This window comes from Idiotropiscis lumnitzeri, chromosome 4 (genome assembly GCF_059441095.1).
Source record: "Idiotropiscis lumnitzeri isolate Australia: NSW breed Sydney's pygmy pipehorse chromosome 4, RoL_Ilum_1.0, whole genome shotgun sequence".
Classification (NCBI taxonomy): Eukaryota; Metazoa; Chordata; class Actinopteri; order Syngnathiformes; family Syngnathidae; genus Idiotropiscis; species Idiotropiscis lumnitzeri.
This window is the reverse complement of record NC_142394.1, coordinates 21,992,111-22,009,627: the sequence shown is the minus strand read 5'-3', so window position 1 is coordinate 22,009,627 and position 17,517 is coordinate 21,992,111. Positions and strand designations below refer to the sequence as shown.

The 17,517-nt window shown below is 41.2% G+C and overlaps 1 protein-coding gene across 3 annotated transcripts; it reads left to right on the top strand.

Annotated features, from left to right (window-relative positions):
- The first annotated feature begins 6,584 nt into the window (after positions 1 to 6,584).
- On the top strand, positions 6,585 to 17,482 carry stx5a (syntaxin 5A). 3 transcript variants are annotated; one of them, XM_088292557.1, is made up of 12 exons: positions 6,585 to 6,696; positions 7,235 to 7,390; positions 12,310 to 12,380; positions 12,797 to 12,852; positions 12,944 to 13,014; positions 13,115 to 13,231; positions 13,658 to 13,714; positions 13,801 to 13,882; positions 15,487 to 15,573; positions 15,728 to 15,831; positions 15,993 to 16,114; positions 16,526 to 17,482. In XM_088292557.1, the coding sequence occupies exons 2-12, from the start codon at positions 7,328 to 7,330 to the stop codon at positions 16,683 to 16,685; spliced, it is 990 nt and encodes a 329-aa protein (XP_088148683.1). In that variant the 5' UTR covers positions 6,585 to 6,696; positions 7,235 to 7,327; the 3' UTR covers positions 16,686 to 17,482. The 3 variants fall into 3 exon arrangements, with proteins under 3 accessions (XP_088148683.1, XP_088148682.1, XP_088148684.1); XM_088292556.1 differs by having other exon boundaries at positions 6,641 to 6,767; XM_088292558.1 differs by lacking the exon at positions 15,487 to 15,573 and having other exon boundaries at positions 6,641 to 6,767.
- Positions 17,483 to 17,517: the final 35 nt, after the last annotated feature.

Below are 17,517 nucleotides of genomic sequence, written 5' to 3'. Positions count from 1 at the left end.
TAGTCACATTTTAGCCCTTTGGCTTCATTGAATGGCTCATAATTACACAACTTTGCCTCGGGCTTCATGTGCACTCCGCCGTAAATGAATGAATGAGACTGCCTCAAGTAAAGACTCACTGTATGACAAAAAACACATTCATCATTTTATGTCCAATTTAAAATGTCAGTCATTGCGTCAATCACTACCTCTTCATTAGAACACATTCGAAACCTAACATAATATTCTTATCTTGACTTTTTTGGGCTGTGTTTAATAACAAGTACATGTTTATGTTACGTAGAAATAATGATGACTGCTCAGAGGATTTCTTTTGTAACCTGAAATTGCAGCGCAGCTATTTGAGACGTCCGTTACATTCCCATTAAATCTCCAGAATGAGGCTACCGTTTTGGCCCCGCCCCCGCTTGTAGCCATTTACAGACCTTCGGGGTGCATTCAGAAACATACTCTGATGCCCTGACACCACTCTGAGAGTGGGTGTGTTCGGAGCGCCAGATTGCACTCCCCTCTCATTAATTTCGGAACGCAGCCTATTTTCTAAACCAATCAGCAGCTCGTGCTTGAACTGTTTCCATCTGCGCTGCCTGACGCTCTGGGCGCTTGTGGCACATTAGAACAATGCTCTGAATTTCCGAATGGATGATATGATCCATCAGACCTGTCAAAATGAGTCTGATGGTTTATTTCATGCTCAGTTAGCAGTATTAGACTTTAATATCCCTTCAAAATTCTGGTTTCAAATTAATTTTGCAGATATTTAGAAGGTTGAATCCCTTGAGGTTGGAGTACAAGTTCACTGATTGCTAGCTGTTCGGGCATGCTATATGCTACGCTAGTGGTAGTACAAATCATTCAGACAGAGTTGCTGAATTCATCACTTAAAATCCTTTTTAAATTATAATTTTGTAAATATTTGAAATGTTTGACCCATAAATGCGCAGAATAAGACTGGCTGCTTAACTTTGCTTCAATGAGACTTAAATTGCTCTTAAAATTCGGGTTTAACCTTTATTCTGTGATTATTTGACTGGGATTGTTTTCCCATTAAATCCACAGAATGAGGCTGGCTGAATACTAAGATAACGCTTGCAAAAAATAGTTACTTTAAGTTTTTGCCCTTAGGAAACAAAAAAAGTAAACACTTGCTCCCTAACAGCTTCCTCACGTCCACTTTTGCGCAACAAAATGACATTAGCTAAGAAAGGTTTTGCTGTTTTCATGCTATACAGCTCAACATCCGTCCATCCAGATTGCACTGTTGCAAAAAAGCACATACAGTAGACACTAAATGCTATCCTTGCAGAAAAACCACACACAACAAAAACATTCCAGTGGAAGGAGACGACGAGGTGCTGAGCTCTCAGGAACGCTAGCGGGGGTAGGGCATTTAGAGGTCTGGATGTTACTTATTCATGTCGAAAAATGTCATTTTAATACAAAATCCCAGCAGGAAGGAACACGTTTGACATTTCAGCATCACAACAGCTTGATATATTCCAATAATGTCTGTATTTGTGTGCTTTGTATCTGCACAGTTGACTGTAAAGATCCCTTTGTCATCATTATGTAGTGACAAACCTTACTAAACGAATATGACGTTTTATAGCCTCTTGTCTATGACATAGTGCATTCCTTAGATCAGGGGTTCTCAAACTTTTTGTGTCCGGGGACTCCTGAGAGGGGAATTTTTCTTCCAAGGGCCCCTCTCACAATCCTAACACTAATTAAATATAACTAAAATAAACACTAGTAGCCTGATTAAATATAATAGGAGGAGTTGATTGCAACAATTTAAGGCACTTTGAGTTGCTTTTTATGTATGAGAAGTGCTTTATCAATAAAGTTTGATTGATTGAGTTTGAGACCGTGTGTAGCTAAATGCCATAGGAATTTTAAAAGTTGCCTATCGTCATGTTCCAATAAGATTAACTGATAATTCTTTTGTAATGTTATGAAATAAATTCAAAGTACTTAAAAATATATATAATCTTTACAAAAACAAAACCACATTTTGTGGGGATTAAAAGTCATCATCTAAGTATAGTTGTATTTCTCAAAAATAACGTCACAATATTTAGATATTAAACTTAATGTTTAACAATTTATTGCAAAGATTTTTGCGGACCCCCAAGCGACATCTCGCAGACCCCCGTGGGCCCGGACACCCCAGTTTGAGAACCACTGCCTTAGCCATGTATAATATGTTGTGATTGCCGCTGCAGATACATTGTACGACTGTAGCCTCAACAACTCTTTTTTGCTGCTACACCATTTGTGCCCTTTAATAATGTCCTTGTAGAAAAACAATACAGGCTTATGTCATACTAGTCAAAATCATCAACTCCGTGTCCTCATGCGAGTGTACAGTATACTGCATCCAATGTATTGGAAGTCATACAACCATCATGTTACAGATGTTATTAAAGGAAACGTCTTATTTTTCATACAAAGCTCTGGTGTTTGTCTTGCTTGACGGTAATGGAAGGCAAACAGGATTATTTTCATGACATCGTCACCCTGTGAGTTGGTGACAGGGAATTGTGAGCGTATGTGTTTTGAGACACAATATTGTTCCCTCTCCTCCGCTTATCTGTTCTGCTGAGTCAGAAGCTGCTCGAGGACAAACTGAACACTGTCAATATGGACAGACGTATTATTTGAGCATATTTTTGGACTTTATTCATTTTCTATTCCTGAAACATGAAGAATTCTGTCAGATGCGTGCAATTGGTTGAATGTGTTCTGCGCTTCTCGTTGTTTGGGGTAGCAGGTGAGCCAGCTGGTGTCGATTTGAGCTGACCCTGAACTGATCGCAGGGCACATATAGACAAACAGCCACGCAGTCCCACATTCACACCATCACTGCATGGGAACTGAAGTTTGGCAAGTCAACCAGTGCACCATCAGTGATTCGATACACACAACCCCCAGAGATTCGATCCCAGAAATCTTGAATATGAGTCGCTCATGCACCGTGATGTTCACAAATAGAAAGCCATCCATCCATTTATTGCATAATATAATTATGAGATTAAGCAATATTTTGCTCATCCACTGCCTTCTTCCTCATTTATTCACTGATTCCATCCTACATTTCAGCATTTCAATTCCTCGATGCTCCGCTTGGCAACTATTTTAAAGCCTCTCAAAATTCCTACTTTCCCCACAATTACACAGCTTTCATTAATTTGAAATGATCGGGCATGTTACAAACTGAATTCATACTTTCCATATTTCACAACTTTTCAACAAAGCTCATTCAAGACATCATAGGAACATTCTCCACATTCCCGAAGTTCCATCATTTTCCAAGACAATATTGCCAAATCAATTTAGACATTTTACACGTTGACCCCATCTAACACATTTCTTGACAGATTTAAACCATTTCAGCTTCAAAATGCTCATCTCATTCAAAACATCTACGTGACAATTGATCACATTTCTTAGTTCTGCAATATAATTGCCAAATTAAACACTATTTTTCCGTTACCTCCCCCTTCCACATTTCTCAACTAATTCAAAATATTCCAACTGTTCAATGTTCAGTTCATTCCGGATGTCTAGTATTGCACCATCAAGTTTACATATATGTTTATTATTATGTTTGTCGCCACAATGTCTTACTTCTGTTGCCTTTTCGACAAAAGTCAAGCCTGAGATGTACGATACCACGCAAACTAAGACGGATGAGCTCGTACGACGTGCTTGTTGTTATTATTATTAATGATGAAGGAGACGAGTGACTTCGCCGAGAGGAGAGGAGTGCTGCTGCCAACCTATCTGTCTGTCTGCGTGGAAGGGCATCATTCCAGCACTGTACTATATATAGCTGCTGGATGAGTGAGATGGAGAGTGAAAGGGACAGAGTGAGTCATGCGTCACCATAGAGAAAAAAAAAAGATGTCTCCATATCTTCTTTTTTTACCCAGCCTTATACCGTTCTAAAACCAATGAAATGATAATTAGCACATACAGTGAAAGGAAATAAGTGATCCCATGCTGAATTTGTAAGTTTACTCACTGCAGTGGTTCCAAACCTTTACTAAGCAAGTATATACAGTGGATATAAAAAGTCTACACACCCTTGTTCAAATGTCAAGTTTTTGTAATAACCTTTACCACTTCAATGAATTAAAAATAATCATCTTTCTTTCGGAGAAAACTTAAAAATTAAAAAAAAAAAAATCAAATAATGTGGTTGCGCAAGTGTGCACACCCTTTTAAAACTGGGATGTGGCTGTGTTTAGGATTAGCAAATCACATTCCAACTTAGTTAAATGGGAGTGAGCACACACCTGCCACCATTTAAAGTTTATTTCATTAACCCCAAATTATGTTCAGCTGTTCTAGTAGACTTTTCCTGACATTGTTTGCTTCCTGGCAGAAGCTAGTGAGTTTTATGCCAGCAACTGTGACTGCGAACTGCCCCAACGTGACATTGCCACCACCATGCTTCGCTATAGGTTTAATGTTTTTTTGTTTTTGTTTTTTTTGTAATGAGCAGTAGTCTGTTTGCACCAGAAAGTTCGTTTCATTGGACCGTAACAAAATCTTCCAAACATGTGGGAACGTGTTATGGAAAATGGATGATGGCATTTTGGGGGGTTTTTCGGCCTACCGTATATGTATAGAAAAATGGTGCAGCAAAAGCAAAATAATACCATTACACAGTATTTTCTTTTTATCTGTGAAAAGGGTGAAATTTCATTTCTCATCCTTACTGCCCGACTTCAAGAACTGAAGGTCAACGTCCTTCAACGGACCGTGACAGATGAGGCCTGTGTTTGTGTTGGAGATAATGCTGTTAGTTTGTTCTGTCAATTACAAAAAAAAAAAAAAAAGTCCTTTATGCTCACATTCGACGTTTCCTGTTTGCCCAACTAGTGCTTCGTACACATGCGGAGCTTCTGCTCACTGTTATCATTACATCACAAACTTTATTTCTCTCTCTTTCGCACACTCACGTACACACACAGACACGCACACACGCACAAACACACGCATACGTATACACAGGAGCACTGATAGCATCAAACAACACACACTTGCAAGCCAGATAACACTAGGTACCTGCTTCAACACAGCTGCTACTACAAACCAGAGGAAGAAAATCATGGCTGGAGTATATTAGCACAATACAAGAGCAAAGTGGAAAAATACAGACAGGAAAGCAGAGAGGGCCAAGAGATGCACCAACACCAAAGCGGATGAGGCAGCCATGCTGCAGAACACACAAGTGAGACAAGAGGTCCGTCCCATGATGCTTAGGATATGACACTATATTGAATTGCCTGTTTCAAATGTGTCAATTTGAGTAATGGTTATGGTAACAGTCGGAATATCAGTCAAAAATGCATGAAAACCACACTGGATTAAGTATTTGATCTGCAACTGAACTAGAATTCAAACTCCCACAAACTGACTCTTGAACATGTGACGGACAACTTTGTACAATACAATCAACCATTTATGAGTTCTCCTGATCAAAACTAGTCATGTGTACAGTATAACACATATCTGTTCAAGGAATCTGTTCTCTTCCTTCCACTCGTTAAAAGTCAAAAGGTGTCAGAGAGGGCAAATGGGTTACAAAGTCATCAGCCTAAATAAAGACTGAACTCCTGCAGCGCCTAGAAAGTCCTCCCATCTTATGTTTGCCAGTGTACTCTAACTGTTTCAAGAGAAGGTCTGTGAGAAAATTCTGGGATCAAATGATACTAAAGTTGAGCTATTTGGGATTCAAGTCAACCCAACTTGTTTGTAGGATAAAAAAAATCAGGACTATGACCCAAAGAACACCACAGTCAAGTATGGGTGTGGAAAGTGGGAACAATATGTCTTGGAACTTCTGCTGCAAAGGGTACAGGAACGGTATACAGGTGAAGGGGAGCGTGGCTGAGCGGATCACGAGGAGGTTTAGGAGGTAAAACAGGTGAGGGCATATTTGTGGTCCAGCCGGGCATGCATGTTCAAGTCAAACAGAGGATGCAGGTACCAGTAGAAGACATCAGAGCGCTTACTGCTTGTTATCTTACATTATATACATATAATACATATATGTACACCCATAGTACCTGGAGGTAACAAGATAACAGCCAATCACTACTCTCAATCAGGCTACTTATTTCTCTTCTAAATGTAAATGCGTCTAATTTGTTTACAAATTATTAAATAATTTAGATCATAACGTAATTATAAAATATATTTTTTATATAATATTTGTGGTTTGTTTTTGCAGCACGCATCTTTATCAAATCTGTCGTGTCATCTGTTATGTTGATTACTTTCTATTTGTAAAGTTCTATCATGCAAAAATTTAATTTCCTGAGTAAAATGCAGCAACGTCATTATGATTATTTTTTTATATATGCAATATATGTATTTATTTTGTTAGTTTTTTTCAACAACCATTTGTCAAAAATTTCCACCATCCCTTTTAAAAGTCACTTAAAATATAAAAGTATATATATGTTATATAAATAATAAATGTTTCACACTTTCATCATTTGGATGTCAAATGATCACCACAAACATTTTTGCCAATAAAGTTGCAACGCCACAAAGGTAAATGTGAATGTGGCGGTCTCTGGCGACAACAAACTATCACTACGTGGCATTTTGACGTCCTATTCAGTCGACGTGGCAGTGACGTCAAAACCGGAAATACCCCGGATCGACACTTTTACTGAGGTTTGTCCACTTGTTATCTTTCCTCTTTCCTCAGTAACTCCGAGAGGAAAATGGTGTAACGTTGACCACAAGTAAGTAACAAGTTATTCGTGTTTATAAGTCCACGTTTGGTATTTAATCCTAGTGGTATATATTTGGTTGAATTTATGCGAGGTAAGCTAATACGAGACGACCTGTTAGCATTCCGATGCTAACATTAGCCGTAGCCGGCTAGGCTGCGATCAGCTGTGACGCCAACGACGGCCTTCGAGTTGAGAGACCCACACAGATTAATTATCACTTCGGTCTAACAAAAATGTTACGTATATAACTGGTTTGTATATAGTGTACATTTTTTGTGTTGAACAGTTCATCGAGCCAGCTTCGAGTTAAAGGCGAAAGCTAAGCATTTGTGATCAGCTTTTTAGTTGGTCCATGACGCATGGACACGTCTCATAAATAGAACGTGTAGGACGCAGCGATTTTTGTTTGTTTTGTCTTTAGATTCCCCCCACCAACCCTCCCAATTTATTGACCTTTGTTTTTTATTTGTCCGCAGGCCAATCCAACGACGAGGACGTTTTTGCTCTCAGGGGCTTTTTAGCCGCCTAACTCGAAGCGGGCTGGTGCTGAGCGTTTCACCGGTGACAGCATGACGTGCCGCGACCGGACCATCGAGTTCCAGTCGGCCTGCAAATCCCTCCAAGGCAGACAGGTTGGTTCACTAAGCACGTTTCAATGTGTTGATGATTATGCAGCTGCACTGTGTGCTTTCACTGTAACTTCTAAATTTGGTTCCTTGTTGACTTCTCTTTCCACTTTGTTAAACTTGAGTTTACAAAAAGGAGGGTCGAGGCCAAATTGAAAAGAAAAAAAATTCATGACACTTTAACGAGGAATGTTCCAAACTTTTATTTTTATTTAATAATTGATAGGCGTACTCAACTCTTGAATAGTCACAGATACTGTACTCCCAGAGTTTCACCAGCATGTCAAGTGCCCAACGAGGGGAGACAACACTCTCGACCATGTGTACTCGAACATCAAGCACGCATACAGGGCCCTCCCACTCGCCCCCCTCGGCCAGTCAGACCACCTGTCCTTGCAGCTCGCACCTGCATACACCCCTCTCAGGCGCAGATTCAGGCCCACCACAAAGACTGTGAAAACCTGGCGTGACGACGCCATGAGTGAATTACAGGACTGCTTTCAAGACACAAACTGGGACCTCTTTGATCATCAGGACCTTGATGTCTACACACATTGTGTACTGGACTACATCAAGTTCTGCATGGAAACTGTGTCCCTACACAGGACTATACGGACCTGCCCAAATGCGAAGCCGTGGATGTCCAGCAGGGTTCGCTCTCTCCTCAAGGCCAGTGACGCTGCCTTCAAGTCAGGCGACAAAGCCCAGTACAGGGTGGCTCGTGCTGACCTGAGCAAAGGCATCAAGCTAGCCAAGGCAACCTACAAGGGGAGGCTGGAGGCCCACCTTGCCAGTAACAGACCACGGGAGGTGTGGCAGGGTCTACGGAGCATCACCAACTTCCGTGGCAGCAGCACGACCTCTGCAGACCCGAGTGCATCGCTGGCAGAGGAGCTTAACTGCTTCTTCGCTCGCTTTGACTCGCCCCAACCGTCACACCCCGCACTTCATGCTCCAACTCCCCCCCACTCACCGTAGAGGAACACGATGTGAGGCGCGCGTTCCTGGCTGTTAACCCCAGGAAAGCTACTGGACCCGACGGAATACCAGGCAAGGTCCTCAAAACATGTGCCCACCAACTGTCACATGTTTTCTGCAGGATCTTCAACCGCTCCCTGGCTCAAGCAGTCATCCCCTCCTGCTTGAAAACTTCCACCATTATTCCTGTCCCCAAAAAGTCACCAGCCGTCCACCTGAATGACTACCGTCCTGTTGCTCTCACACCAGTCATCATGAAGTGCTTCGAGAGGCTGGTTCTCCAGCACATCAGGGACTGCCTTCCTCCCACTCTGGACCCCTACCAGTTTGCATACCGGGCTAACAGATCCACTGAGGATGCCATCGACACTACTCTGTAGGGCTGGGCGATATGACCTAAAATCAATATCGCGATAAATTGGGCAATTTTACCTCGATAACGATAAATGCACGATAAATCCCCCCTGAGGACCAAAATCAAAATAAATGCAGAAAATGCATATTAACTGCTTTTTTTTATTGACCAACTGGTACACATTACTTTCAATGAAAAATAGAAGTACAAAAATCATTTGAATAAACATTCAAAATAGCTTGCTTTGCATGACTTGAACAATGTCACAAAGAACAGGAAAAAAGGGTACCTCTCACAAAATCTTTTCCTGCAAATAGATTGTGCCGAGATGGTGTAATGCCATTTGCAAATGCTTATATTTGTGTAAAGGTATCTTGTAAACAATATAAATAATGCCATGTGCAAAGGCACTAGTCGCCTGTAAACAAAATGCTAAATAAAATGAAGAAAAAAAAAAATCAATGGAATGCCAGTGCCAAACAAACGCGTGTGCTTCATCAGTAAAATGTGCCGTCTCGAGTACTCCGGTGCGCAGTCGCCACTTGTCGTCTATGTACTGCACATTTCAGGCTCAAACAGGGATGCATGTTGCGACTCGACCACAAGTCGGATGTGGATGCAAAATGCTCGACATGTCTCCGCTCCCGTCCCGATGTTGTCCATATCGGGAAGTGCTGTTTGCGGCAAATATTTTCGTACCTCTTGTCGGCTACGTTCCTGAGGCGTTTAAATCCTGTGCGCTCCACTGTAACTTCAGGAGCTCTATCTTTAGCTATGTGCTAGGCTATCCCGTCCACCACTGAGACGTTCTCTCGTATGGTTTCGCCTCCGTTAGTGGGCTGTTGTCACTTGTCCAACCTTGCTTCTCACTTTGAACTTTTAGCACAAGCTCCAAGTCAACAGCATGGTTGTGTTGTGGGTGGTGAAAAAGAAAAGGTTGGACGCGCTGTTTCAGGTGCTTACGACGCACTTTGTAGTTCATGTTCTTTTGCGCAAACATCGTCTTTATGGAACCCAAAACATTTCCAAACGACAGATGTCGAATTTCTTTTTGGGACAAGCGCGACAAGACCAATTTCAACTAACGTTACTTCGTCTTTAGCCGTGTCAGCCGCTTCTGAATTTGAATCGCCAGCTACGAACGCGTCTTGTGTTTACATTCTTCTACAGCGCCTGAGTCACGTGACTACATGCGCTGGAGCAGACTTAAAGAGGCATGAACATTGCCGCAGACAGAAAAGACTTTCCTTTTTCATTTTTTTTTTTAGACACCGAATTTACCGACATGGGCAAAATGATGTCTGTCATTCTAATAAATTTCGGTAACGGTAAATTTTCGGTTAATCGCCCAGCCCTACTACTCTGCATGTTGTGCTGGGCCACCTGGAACAACAGTAGAGCTATGCAAGGATGCTCTTTGTGGACTACAGCTCGGCATTCAACACGATCATCCCAGACATCCTCGTCGCCAAACTGGACATTCTCGGCCTCCCTGCCCTCACACGCATCTGGATTAAGGACTTCCTGACCAACAGACCCCAGACTGTGTTGCTCGGCCCCTACACGTCCTCCACCCGCATGCTGAGCACCGGTTCCCCTCAAGGATGCGTGCTGAGCCCTCTCCTGTACGTCCTCTACACCTACGACTGCAGCCCGGCCCACGGCAACAACACCATCGTCAAGTTTGCTGACGACACGACAGTGGTCGGTCTGATCTCGGAAGGTGACGAGACAGCCTACAGAGAGGAGGTAAAGAGACTGACAGCTTGGTGCAAGGACAACAGACTGCACCTTAACACTGCAAAAACAAAGGAGATTGTCGTCGACTTCAGGAGGAACAAGACGGTGCCGCCCCCCCTCTGCATCGAAGGCGTGTGTGTGGAGAGAGTCCACACGTTCAAGTTCCTGGGAGTACAGATCTCCGACGACCTTTCTTGGACTCACAACACCACAGCAGTGGTAAAGAAGGTCCACCAGCGTCTGCACTTCCTGAGAGTCCTGAGGAAATTCAACCTGGACAGGAAGCTGCTGCTAGCCTTCTACCACTTGTCCATCGAGAGCCTATTGACGTACTGTGTCTCCACCTGGTACAGCGGCTGCACTGAGGCGGACAGAGTGAGGCTCCAGAGGACAGTCAAAACAGCGCAAAGGATTATTGGCTGCCCTCTCCCCTCACTGTCGGACATCTACACCGCCCGGTGCCTCAGAAGGGCTCTCAACATCGTCAAAGACAATACCCACCCAAACTCACACCTGTTCGACCTGTTGCCCTCTGGCAGGCGCTACAGATGCATCAAATCGAGGACCAATAGACTGAGAAACAGTTTCTTTCCGAGAGCCATCTCCATTCTGAACTCTCACACACACAGGAGAACACCCTTACCTTGCAGAACAGCATCGTGATGTGTTTTTATATACCCTATTCAGTACTAAATTCCATTGCACTCTCTTATTTATTTATCTAATTTATATATTTGTCTGTATTATTGTTGTATTGCACTGGAGAGGGGAGCCCTCTAATCTCGTTGCACACTTGAGTACAATGACAATAAAGGGATTTCTAATTCTAATACCTTGTATCAATGCCGCTAATACATTTGATATATGAAATTAAATTAAAAAATGAAAAAAAAATGTTAGTTTTCCATTTATCTTTTTTCTAATTGTTCACAAAATGCATATTTTGTAAGTAAATTGGAACAAATAATCCAATGGTCAGTCCCAATCCAAATATGTGGTTATACATCTTAACGGGAGTCCCTCAGACATGTATGCCTTTTGTCTCTGACCCTAAGACATCCTAGAGGGCAGCCAGCTCGACTGCCAATACCTTGAAATAGCACCACGTATAGTCCCAATACCGGAACCAGCCCAGCCCAAATTTAAACTTTATCTCGAATCATCATCCGAAATTGAAATAAATGTGAATGTCATTATTCCGTTACAGTTCCAGGAAACATCAACGAGAATTCCTGTAGCTTTTTGGGGGGCGGGGATTTGCATTGTGTGTTAGCATTTAGTTGGTTTGCTTAAATAAACAAACGTTTCTTTTATGTTTAGTTTTTCCTTCAACGTCACCTGGGAGTGACAATACAGTAAACAGTTTGGAGCTAGCATGTGGCCTCTTGTGAATAATTTTTCTCAATGTGACAAAGCTGGTTGTTGTTGGCTGCCACCATCATGCGCTCATAACACAAAGTTTTCCTTGCAGGTTGAGACAAAATGCTCAGATGAGCAATGATTTGAATTTTGAAATATTCTTTGAGAAGAGTTCAATGTATTAGCGATTTAGGTTGTATTATTATGAAGAAAAAAGTAGTATATTTTTTTGGGGGGGGGATTCCATAATTTCATTATAATGCATATATTGTACACATTAAAATACAGCTGCTAAAACACGCCTGTTCACCTAAGATTACAACTGTAATTTTCAAATGTTTTTTTTTTCTTTTCTTTAATTTTGGCACCAATCCTTCTTTGATGATATGTGAACAGACTTGTTTAATATGTGTACAAATGTTGCCTTTATACTGTTTACTACGTGAGCCCATTCATGACGTCTTCATGTTCTTTTACTTTGTGTTCCTGATAGAATGGAGTGCAGCCCAGTAAGCCAGCTCTCAATGCTCTCCGGCAGCGGAGTGACTTTACAGTCATGGCCAAGTAAGTTGATCACGTTTGTCTAATGTTCAATTGCTCGTTCCCTGCTTTTTGGGGCTAGTTGGTGACATCATGTGTAAAATGCATTTCATGTTGTTTTATCATAGATTCTAGCTGCAATTTGGTAAAAAAAAAAAATACATTTTTTAGAGAATTTTTCTGGCGTAATTTTGAGACGATAGTCATAAATTTGTAGGACTGATGTTTTGTTTTTTTTTTGGTTGTTTTTGAGGGGGAGAAAAAGTAGTTTGCTCTGTAGTCATATTAAAAGAATAAAGTTGTATATAAAATCCCTACTTTATTTCCTTATTTTCTAGGAAGAAAACATGACTTTATTGTTGCAACATTTTAGTTTTTTGTGTTCATAAATTTCCTTTGTAACGATATAAAAATCACAGATTTTTTTTTTTGCCTTTCAGGAGAATTGGACGAGACCTGAGCAATACATTTGCCAAGCTGGAAAAACTTACAATTTGTAAGTTATCTTCAATGCATCCCTGCCTACTTATTAGTTATTATTTGTCAATGTGTATTTGCCGGTCTTTCATATTTATTCTGGTCTGCAGTGGCCAAAAGAAAATCGCTATTTGACGACAAGGCGGTGGAGATTGAGGAGCTTACGTATATTATTAAACAAGTGAGTGAACATTTATGCTTGTGACATACATAATGTTATTCTGTGAATGCTGTATTTTTTTTAAATATGATTTTAAACAAATTTTGTTTGCATTTTCTAGGACATTAACAGCCTAAATAAACAAATAGCACAGCTGCAAGATTTGATCAGGTCACGTGGAGCGCCGGGGGGCAAACACATCCAAACCCACTCCAACACCATTGTGGTGTCCTTACAGGTAATATCATGCACAAGCACACACGTTCACGGTTACACGCATACAACAGTCTCATACGTGCTAATCATACACAATACGCACAGACAGATACTAATGCATAGGGGAAAAAACATGCAACAAGTGCTTCTATTTTTATGTAAATGGCAACACATTTGATTGACATGAAACGTAAAAGGAAATAAAATTCTCCACTAAATGAAATATTCTCAGATAAATAAAATCAAATATATCATAGTGTGGGCTATTATTAGTTTTGAATTACCGTAATTTCCAGACGACAAAATGCACTTGATTTAAAAGCCCCAAAACATCTAACTGTAGCCATAAAAATGAATTTGAACATTAGCACTTTGGACTAATAGCCATGGATATATTCTGAACTCCGACCGACTGGTTTAAACATATTTTTGTTTTCCTCCTCACCAGTCCAAACTGGCCTCAATGTCCAATGACTTCAAGTCGGTTCTGGAAGTCAGAACAGAGGTGAGTAGAGGCTTGTGTTCTGAGAGCATGTGGTATCTGAAGCAATGTGAGGCGAAATTATGACATTCCTCGTGGTTTGCGTGCAGAACCTGAAGCAGCAGCGCAGCAGGCGAGAGCAGTTCTCCCAGCCTCCTGCCGCATCCTCTCCACTCATGGCCAATAATTTCAGTAAGTTTGCTCCCATTTCCTTTTTTTTCCCTCACTACTTCCCACACTCGTACTCACTCACTCACTCCGTGTGTCTTGTCTGTGACTGCTCACCAAGTAAAGTTGTAGTACAACAGGTAGTGTACTCCTGCTCACTCTGTCAGAGGCAGTCGAACTTAAAGTGCCCGAGGGCAACATTTGATTTTTAAAATGGGCAGATGGGTTAGGTCATTCATAGATAAATTGGTAAAAGAAAATAGTTAATATGTTAAATGTATTTTCAACTAATTTAGCTGTAATTCATTTTACAATTTCTATGAATACTAATTTACTTAGTTTGATGTCATGTCAATTCATTTGAGCAAAAAAAAAAAGTTAGAGAATGTCACAAGTGTCAGTCGTCGATCGTCAAATAATCTTGAGACCTCCGTTGTCGAGCTAACCTCAGCTCTATCCTGAGATGAGATCTTAAAAAAAGATAGTCTCACTTACTTTATCAAAAGTCCTTGTAGACACCTTATAAAGTCTGCACAAGGGGCGCAAATGCCTTGTATAATGCCAAGTTATTTATATGCCATGATGCCAATAGAAAATCCAACAGCGTTTTTTTCTTTGGCCCGTTTCACCATCAACACCCCGCATACGGGCAACCTCTGCTGACTTTCTATATCCTGGGGCCCAATTGGGCAAAAATATGGTTGTTTGGTGTTCGTTTTTATTGTGAAAGCCCCCCTGAAGATCTGCTGCTGTCACATGCCTCCCACTAAACACGCTGTTTTCAAACAAATAACAAATAATGCTTGCTCTTGATCAGTTTTCCCAAAGTGGTATCGCATTAATTAGATTTCAATTTGATTCGTCAACATTTTTTTGCTGCCAAAGAGAGAACTTTCTTCGACCTTCCCAGTGGAAAGCTTGTGGCCTTCATTTGTCAAGCGATATGCTTTCTGTAAATAGCCTCCATTAGAAGAATGCGTGAAAAGATGTGTTCTGTAATTGAATTAATTTTAAAAGCTAATGATTTGATTTAGTTGGCACTCCAACGTGCTTAAAAATATTTTGGGCTGAAGCATCCAGCATCTTCAGACTCCTCACTTTAATGAGCTCATGACAGTTTACCCATAACAAAATATTGGATAACAATTTCTTTTTTTCAACAGCTAAATGGCAATAAGTAGCCTTTGACCATTTTTTAAAGTATCACCCAAAAAAAAAAAGTAAAAATATAAATTGGGTTCATGGGCTTCCACATTCTGGTTTATAATCAATACAGAAAACAAATATTTGTGATAATTATGGATTATAACCCTTGCATTGGCTGCTGATTTAATACAATCGTCAACCACTGATGGGACGTAAAAGTTTGGGCCTTAAATTTAATGCACACCTTTTTCAATCGTCTCTCACAAAGGGTCATGATATGAGTCATTCCGAAGACTCTGTGTGACAAAAAAATAAATGTAGCGCTAATATTGTATAAGTAACGTAGCAAATTCCTTGAAATGCCACAAGGACTTGCAACACGTTTGAGTTTTAGTGCCATTGTGCTTTTGGAAAAAGCCAGCTATGAATGACTCTCCCTGTATTTGGTCCTCTAGTAATGCAAAAATGAAAACATATTTTAGGGAGCCGCAAAAAAGGGGCCCAGGAGCCGCATGCAGCTCGCGAGCCGCGCAATGACTACCAGGGCTTTACAACCTCAAATGTAAAAGGTATTTCCCTGGACCGCTTGCCTTTCTCAGCGTGTGTATCATAACAAGCCCGCCCCTTCATACTGCCTTGCTTGCCTGCCTCTGTGTGTGCACGCATGTGAGTGCTTTGAACCTCTGTCCTTTTTTTTTTTCTCCCCCACTTTCTCCTCCACAGAGAGTTCGGTCCTCATGCAGGACGAGTCCCGGAGTCTGGGCGACGTGGCCATCGACATGGACTCGCAAGCCAACCCCCTCCAGCTTCAGCTCATTGATGAGCAGGTTGGTACCCCTTCAGATGGATCCAAACCGTAAAATAAACCTAGAAACTCTACTTATTAAATTATTTTTGTCAAGAAAATGTTAGAGATTTTCTCTGCCATGAATGTTGACCCGGAGACCTTGTAAATCGCGTTTGTTGACAAAAACGTGTGTTTGCTCAGGACTCGTACATTCAGAGCCGCGCAGACACCATGCAGAACATTGAGAGCACCATCGTGGAACTGGGCTCCATATTCCAACAGCTGGCGCATATGGTCAAAGAGCAGGAGGAGACCATTCAAAGGTTTGTCAAACATAACCACCCAAAGTATAGATGGGTTCCGATGCCTTGGGGGTGGGGGGGAGGTTGTGGATATAACAGCCTTTGGACCAAGATTGGAAGTCAGTAGCACTTGACTGTGAGGCAGGCATGTTAACCACTAACTGAGAATAAGTGGATATCCAAAATTGTTTTTTTTTCCAGAAAATATCAGGTGGCTGTGTATTTTTTTACAATTAGTTATTTTAACAATTTTCAGTTGTTTGAACCCAGAACCTCTTGTCTGTGAGGTAAAAGTGCAACCCACCAGCACGCAGTGCTGCCCTTATCATGTTTATCGTAATTGTAATTATTGGAATATGATTCCCCTCCCTAATGTAATTAATTGACTTAACAGAGTGATTTACGGATGTTTTTGTGACACCTTTTGCTCAGGATCGACTCAAACGTGGAAGACACCCAGCTGAACGTGGAGGCAGCACACTCGGAGATCCTCAAGTACTTCCAGTCTGTGTCGTCCAACCGCTGGCTGATGATCAAGATCTTCCTCGTCCTGGTCATCTTCTTCATCATCTTTGTCGTCTTCTTCGCCTGAAGATGAAAGACGAGGAAAAAGGCGGACATTTTGTGAAGGACGGACCTTCAAGTGGAAGCTTGGGAATCCCACAAAAGGAATGCGGACTTGCAGATAATCTTACGGGGGAGAACTTTTTCCATGTGAGAGAAGCGAAGTTATCCTAAAGCCCCATTTTTTTGTAGAGCGTGAATTGAAAGCCGTTCTGAATTGTACTTTGACCAATGATTCATCGTTTATGGCTATAATTTAATGGTTTGATTCTGCAAACTGTCTTGTTTATATGTGGTATATTTCAAAGCCAAACTGCAAGCATGCTTCTCTAATTGATTTTATTTTATTTTTTTTCCCCTTACCGAATTCCAGCCACAACCTTGTAGTATTGAAGTAAACTATTTTTTTTTTTTTTTGCCAAATGTGAGCGACTACATCTGCGACACCAGGAGAACTTTGGTGACTGAAGCCCGAGCTGGTCCAACGTGCGCAAGACATGTTACGTAACAAATGGAGCATTTAAAATGAAACCGTTTTTCCTAAATGGTTTCCCCTTTTGGACGTCAACGCTTATGAAGGGTTTTGTTTTTGACCCGGAAGTGACTTTGTGGATGTCCTTTTGCACACGCACATTCTATCTCTGAATCCTCACAATGTACAGGACGTTATTTAAATGACCAATTTTTAAGAAGAAACAAAACATTCTCCTCCTGTAATTTTTCTTTTTAGCTGACTGCCTTGCCTTCCATGTACAAAGTGCAAATAGTGACGAATGGTGTCTTGAAGAGAGTGCATATTAATAAAACAATAATGAGGTGCTGGCATTCATGGGATTTTCTTTTGGGGTAAGACGATTAGT